This window comes from Mandrillus leucophaeus, unplaced genomic scaffold, assembly GCF_000951045.1.
Source record: "Mandrillus leucophaeus isolate KB7577 unplaced genomic scaffold, Mleu.le_1.0 Scaffold166, whole genome shotgun sequence".
NCBI classification, from domain to species: domain Eukaryota; kingdom Metazoa; phylum Chordata; class Mammalia; order Primates; family Cercopithecidae; genus Mandrillus; species Mandrillus leucophaeus.
The window spans coordinates 4,068,599-4,075,454 of NW_012101654.1; the positions used below are offsets into that span (position 1 = coordinate 4,068,599).

A 6,856-nucleotide genomic window follows, 5' to 3' on the forward strand; every position below is an offset into this window, starting at 1 on the left:
GAGTTTCATTCTTGTTGCCCAGGCTGGAGTGCAATGGCATGATCTTGGCTCACTGCAACCTACATCTCTTGAGTTCAAGTGATTCTCCTGCCTCAGCCTCCTGAGTAGCTGGGATTACAGGCACGCACCACCACACCTGGTTAATTTTTGTGTTTTTAGTAGAGATGGGGTTTCACCATGTTGACCAGGCTGGTCTTGAACTCCTGAACTCAGGTGATACACCTGCCTCAGCCCCCCAAAGTTCTGGGATTACAGGAGCTACCGTGCCCAGCCCATCTCTCATTTTCTTTAGGAAAACCCCTTGTCAGCCTCAAATGACCAGAATGCATAATCTTGTTGTTTTGTATCTTCTCCTATCTTTCTCCATGCTCATATTTACCATCTGGATCTTTATAGTGCATACGTACGTATAGGCACTTAAATGTAGATTGATACTTGTCTCATGCTTTTTTGTTAAATCTGGTGCAATCATTTTGCATATATTTCCTTCATCTTCTTTTTTGAGATGGAGTCTGGCTCTCACCCGGGCTGGAATGCAGTGGTGCAATCTCGGCTCACTGCAACCTCTGCCTCCCGGGTTCAAGTGATTCTTCTGCCTCAGCCTCTCCCTAGTAGCTGGAATTACAGGCACATGCCACCATGCCTGGCTAATTTTTGTATTTTTAGCAGAGATGGCGTTTCACCATGTTGGTCAGGCTGGTCCTGAAATCCTGACCTCAAGTGATCCACCCACCTTGGCCTCCCAACATGCTGGGGTTGCAGGCGTGAGCAACTGCACCTGGCCTATTTTATTTTTTGTTGAGACACGGTCTCACTGTGTTACCCAGTCTTGAGTGCAGTGGTGCAATCTTGGCTCACTGCAACGTCCGCCTTCTAGGCTCAAATGATTCTCCCACCTCAACCTCCTGAGTAGCTGGGACCACAGGTGTGCACCACCATGCCCAGCTAATTTTTTGTATTTTTAGTAGAAATGGGGTTTCTCCATGTTGCCCAGGCAGGTCTCGAACTCCTGTCCTCAAGTGATATGTTTGCCTCAGCCTCCGAAAGTGCTGGGATTTAGGCATGAGCCACCATGCCTGGCCTAATATGTATATGTATTTTTAAATAGAGATGCAGGTCTCTGTAGGTTGCCTAGCTGGTCTCAAACTCCTGGGCTCAAAGGATCCTCCTGCCTTGGCCTCTCAAAGTGCTGGGATTACAGGCATGAGCCAGCATGCTTGGCTCTCAGTTTCTTTTATTTATATTTTCTCCTGAGTCAACTGGTAGAGACTGAAGTATTTTTACTCAATTTATTCAACTAGTGGTAGATTTTAGCCTTTTGCCCTGAGGTTTTTGAGCATCTGCAAGAAATATATGCCACATTTATATCCCATGCCTAAAATTGCTGGTAGGAAAAACATATATATTTTTTTCTTATAGAGATGGGGGTCTCACTGTGTTGGCCAGGTTGGTCTTGAGCTCCTGACCTCAAGTGATCCTACCATTTCAGCCTCCCAAAGTGCTGGGATTACAGGCGTAAGCCACCAAGCCCGGCTTGAAAATCATATTTTGTAGTAGGATATATTGAATCCAAGATGTTGGTTTTATTATAGCAAGTGATAAGGAAGCATTTGTCGTGGACTCTGGGTGAGAGAGGTGCCTCCTGGGAGAAGAGGAACCGAAACCAATGCTAAAATTGGGTTTAGAATCCGAATCTAGACTACCCACATCCTTTGGACTTCCCAGCCTGAAAAATGAGCAAAAATTTGTTCTTGAACTATTAACGTTTCTGGAGTGATTGGTAGAAAAAAGAATGGAACTGCCCTGGAGTAAAGAAAAGAATTGTTTTTATCTTCCGATTCTTGTATGAACTGTCCCTTGGAGTAATCAAGTAGCAGAACCCAGCTAATAAGTGAAAGGAGGAAGTTATGACAGAATTAGACTAGGGAGTGGCAACCTTTTTCTTTAAAGGTCCAGATAGTAGGTATCTTAGGTTTTATAAGTGATACAGTGTTTGTAGCAACTACTGAACTTACAAATGGGTGTGGTCATGTTCCAGTAAAGCTTTGTTTTAAAAAGCAGGTGGCAGGGCAGGCACAGTGGCACAGCTACTTGGGAGGCTGAGGTGGGAAGCTGGGAGGATCCTTTAGCTCAGGAGTTCGAGACCAGCCTGTGCAACATAACAAGACCACTGTCTTTTTTTAAAAAAAAAAAAAAAAAAAAGAAAAAGGGCAAGTGGTATGGACTGTTCAGAGTTGACTTCTGAATTAGGCTCTCTTTATTGTATAGAGCCTAACAATTATAACTGCTTTTACTTGTTAGCTTTAATAATTCTAGGGAGTTTATTAAACACAGTCTGTATGTCATCTAGTATAGATGCTTACTGGGATTTAAATCCTAAATTTGTCGGTTCTGTACTGATTCTAAATGGATTGTATGGTTGGTGGATATAGCTTTAGGATAGGTAGATTTTCTTGGTGATTTTTTTTTAATAGATGTGGAGTCTCACTATGTTGCCCATGTTAGTCTCAAACTTCTGGGCTCAAGCAATCCTCTTGCCTCAGCCTCCCAAAGTGCTGAGATTATAGTCATGAGCCACCGTGCCCCACCTGTGATGATTCAGTTCTTAGTCTCAGGTCTCAGGTCCATTAAGTAGTATCACTGACAATAGTGAATAAACTAATACTAGTCTCAAGGGTTTTTTGTTGTTGTTGTTGTTATTTTGCACATCACACTGACTTATTGTCAAGGTTTTAATGCAGAAAATAGTATACTCATAACATTAAAATACTCATGTTTGCTTTCTATTAGAATAAAAGTGAAATTTTAAATATTTTTTTTTGTTCGTTTGTTTTTATTTTTGTTTTTTTTTTGAGACGGAGTCTTGCTCTGTCGCCCAGGCTGGAGTGCAGTGGCCAGATCTCAGCTCGCTGCAAGCTCCGCCTCCCAGGTTTACACCATTCTCCTGCCTCAGCCTCCCTATAGCTGGGACTACAGACGCCCGCCACCTCGCCCGGCTAGTTTTTTGTATTTTTTAGTAGAGACGGGGTTTCACAGTGTTAGCAAGGATGGTCTCGATCTCCTGACCTTGTGATCCGTCCGTCTCAGCCTCCCAAAGTGCTGGGATTACAGGCTTGAGCCACTGTGCCAGCAGAATAAAAGTGAAATTTTAAATATTTTTACTGTGTGTATCCTTACTCCATTTGTAAACTTGAGTAGACTGTACTTTCAAAACTTGTTCAAGACAGATGTGAGATACAAGGTATCTACTTGCATATGCACACAGTCATCAGCTAGTAATTGCTAAATGTCTCCTCCTTCTTCCTCAATTGTAGCCAGTTAAAAATACTTTAAAAATACAGTTTGAAAGATTGCTTTGTCTGAAAGATAAATATAGGTTGACAGATTTTGTATTTCTCTTTTTGCTACCCCTTAGGAAGTATTTGAAAAGGAGCAGTCCATCTGTGCTGCAGAGGAACAGCCAGCAGAAGATGGGGTAAAAACTTGGGTTTCCGAACCTATCTTTCCTAGTGAAAGAAGTATTTTATTTACTTCTCCAGTTGACTTATATTGCTCTGGGAGAGTAACTCAGTTTAGCCATTTCCACCTAAAAATTACTGTAACCTTCAATTGAATATCTATTGCTATAACTTACAAGTGTGACATGTTATGATTTACAGCAGGGGGAAACTAACAAGAACAGGACAAAAGGAGGATGGCAACAGAAGAGTAAAGGACCCAAGAAAACTGCTAAATCAAAAAAAAAGAAACCTTTAAAAAAAAAACCTACACCTGTGCTGTTACCACAGTCAAAGCAACAGAAACAAAAGCAGGCAAATGGAGTTGTTGGGAATGTAAGTTTATTATTATCGTTATTATCATTGAGCTAAAATATACAAACACTAAAATGATCAAATCTTATGTGTACAGCTTCAAAAGTTTTACATATTTATGCACCTGTGATACCCTAGAAAGCTCCTTTGTGCCCTTCTCAATGAGCCCTCCACCCATCTCCCCATCCCTCTACCTCCCACTGTTCTGTCTGTAATCGCCATAGATTAGTTTTGCCTATTCTTAAAGGTCATATAAGTGTCATATTTTATGTATGACTCCTTTCATTCAGCGTTATGTTCATGATAATCCCTCTGTATTTGTAGCAGTAGTTAATTCTGTGTTTGTGTGTGTGTATATGTGTATAGTATTTCATTGTATGAATATACCACATTTATCTGTTTTGTGGTTGTTGGACATTTGGGTTGTCTGTAGTTCTTAATCTAATATGAATAAAGGGTGCTATGCTTATTCTTATACATGGCATTTTGTGGACAGTCATTTTCCACCTAGCAGTGGAATTGCTGGATTATAAAGTAGGTGCATGCTTAACTCATTAAAAGAGCCTATTTGCCAAAGTTGTACCATTTTATGCTCCTTCCTACAACATTCGTGAGTCTTTTGTTCTACATACTCACCAATACTTGGTTTTACCAGTCTTTTAGCCATTTGGTAGATCTGTAGTGATATCTCTTCATGTGATTTTTGTTTGCATTTACCTGATGGCTAATGATGTTGAACACCTTTTCATGTGCTTGCTGGCCATTTGGATAACTTCTTTTTCTATTAGGTTGTTTGTCTTGTTACTGAATTTGTAGGAATTCTGTATATATTCTGGGTAAGAGTCCTTACATTTTTACTCTCTTATTGGTAGCTTCTAATGGTTCTTATTTTAATGAGGTCAATTTCATTAGTCTCTTTTTTTCATCAATGAGGTCATTTTTCATCAATGGCTAATGCTTCTGTGTCTTAAAAATTAAGACATCCTGACTGCTCCAAAGTCAGGGAGGTATTTTTCTGTTTTCTTCTGGAAACATTACCTTAGTTGATAAAACTATCTTGAATTAACGTTTCATGAATGGTGCAAGGTAGGGGGTATGAACCACTTACACCATCACCATTCATTGAAAAGGTCATTCTTTCCTCAGTAAATTGTAATGGCACTTCGTTGTAAAACAGACGACACTGAGCCCAACAAGGCTGCTGCGGCCTGTCTCCTCTCTGGGCAGGGCATCTCCGAAGAAAAGGCAGCAGCCCCAGTCAGGGAATTATAGATAAAACCCCACCTCCCTGGGACAGAGCACCTCAGGGAAGGGGCAGTTGTGGGTGTAGCTTCAGCAGACTTAAACATCCCTACCTGGCAGCTCTGAAGAGAGCAGCGGATCTACCAGCACAGCATTCAAGCTCTGATAAGGGACAGACTGCCTCCTCAAGTGGGTCCCTGACCCCCATGTACCCTGACTGGGAGACATCTCCTACAACAGACACCTCATACAGGAGAGCTCTGGCTGGCATCTGGCAGGTGCCCCTCTGGGACAAAGCTTCCAGAGGAAGGAAGAGGCAGCAATCTTTGCTAGTCTGCAGCCTCCACCGGTGATATCCAGGCAGACAGGGTCTGGAGCAGACCTCCAGCAAACTCCAGCAGACCTGCAGCAAAGGGGCCTGACTGTTAGAAGGAAAACTAACAAATAGAAAGAAATAGTATCAACATCAACAAAAGGATGTCTACTCAAGAGACTCCATCCGAAGGTCACTGACTTCAAAGACCAAAGGTAGATAAATCCATGCAGATGGGGAGAAATCAGCCCCAAAAGGCTGAAAATTCCAAAAACCAGAACGCCTCTTCTCTAAAGGATCACAACTCCTTGCCAGCAAGGGAACAGAACTGGATGGAGAATGAGTGTGATGAACTGACAGAAGTAGGTTTCAGAAGGTGAGTAATAACAAACTCCTTCTAGCTAAAGGAGCATGTTCTAACCCAATGCAAGGAAGCTAAGAACCTTGAAAAAAGGTTAGACGAATTGCTAACTAGAATAACCAGTGTAGAGAAGAGCATAAATTACATGATGGAGCTGAAAAACACAACACGAGAGCTTCGTGAAACATTCACAAGTCCCAGTAGCCAAATTGATCAAGCAGAAGAAAGGATATCAGATTGAAGATCAACTCGATGAAATAAAGCGAGAAAACAAGATTAGAGAAGAAAGAGTGAAACGAACAAAGCCTGCGAGAAGTATGGGACTCTGTGAAAAGACCAAATCTGTGTTTGATTGGTGTACCTGAAAGTGACGGGGAGAATGAAACCAAGTTGGAAGATACTCTTCAGGACATTATCCAGGAGAACTTCCCCAACCTAGCGAGGCAGGCCAACATTCAAATTCAGGAAATACAGAGAACACCACGAAGATACTCCTTGAGAAGAGCAACCCTAAGACACATAATCATCAGATTCACCAAGGTTAAAATGAAGGAAAAAATATTAAGAGGAGCCAGAGAGAAAGATCGGGTTACCCACAAAGGGAAGCCCATCAGACTAACAGCAGATCTCTCGGCAGAAACCCTACAAGCCAGAAGAGAGAGTGGGGCCCGATATTCAACATTCTTAAAGAAAAGAATTTTCAACCCAGAATTTCATATCTAGCCAAACTAAGCTTCATAAGCGACGGAGAAATAAAATCCTTTACAGACAAGGAAATGCAGAGAGATTTTGTCACCACCAGACCTGCCCTATAAGAGCTCCTGAAGGAAGCACTCAACGTGGAAAGTAACTACTGGTACCAGCCACTGCAAAAACATACCAAATTGTAAAGCCCAAATCGACAGAATACACATTCTCCTCAGCACCACATCGCACTTATTCCAAAATTGACTGCATAATTGGAAGTAAAACACTCCTCAGCAAATGCAGAAGAATGGAAATCATGACAAACAGTCTCTTAGACCACAGCGCAATCAAATTAGAACTCAGGATTAAGAAACTCACTCAGAACTGCACAACTACATGGAAACTGAACAACCTGCTCCTGAATGACTACTGGGTAAATAA

General features: G+C 41.7%; 1 protein-coding gene across 1 annotated transcript in view; it reads left to right on the plus strand.

Annotated features, from left to right (window-relative positions):
* The window catches only part of LOC105536956 (translocation protein SEC63 homolog), a gene marked incomplete at its 3' end in the record, with an annotated part of 102,560 nt that overhangs the window by 82,735 nt on the left and 12,969 nt on the right, over positions 1 to 6,856 (plus strand). Inside the window, exons 15-16 of the mRNA XM_011976442.1 lie at positions 3,416 to 3,475; positions 3,660 to 3,833. Coding sequence (XP_011831832.1) covers positions 3,416 to 3,475; positions 3,660 to 3,833 — 234 coding nt within the window. The remainder of the gene's footprint in view (positions 1 to 3,415; positions 3,476 to 3,659; positions 3,834 to 6,856) is intronic.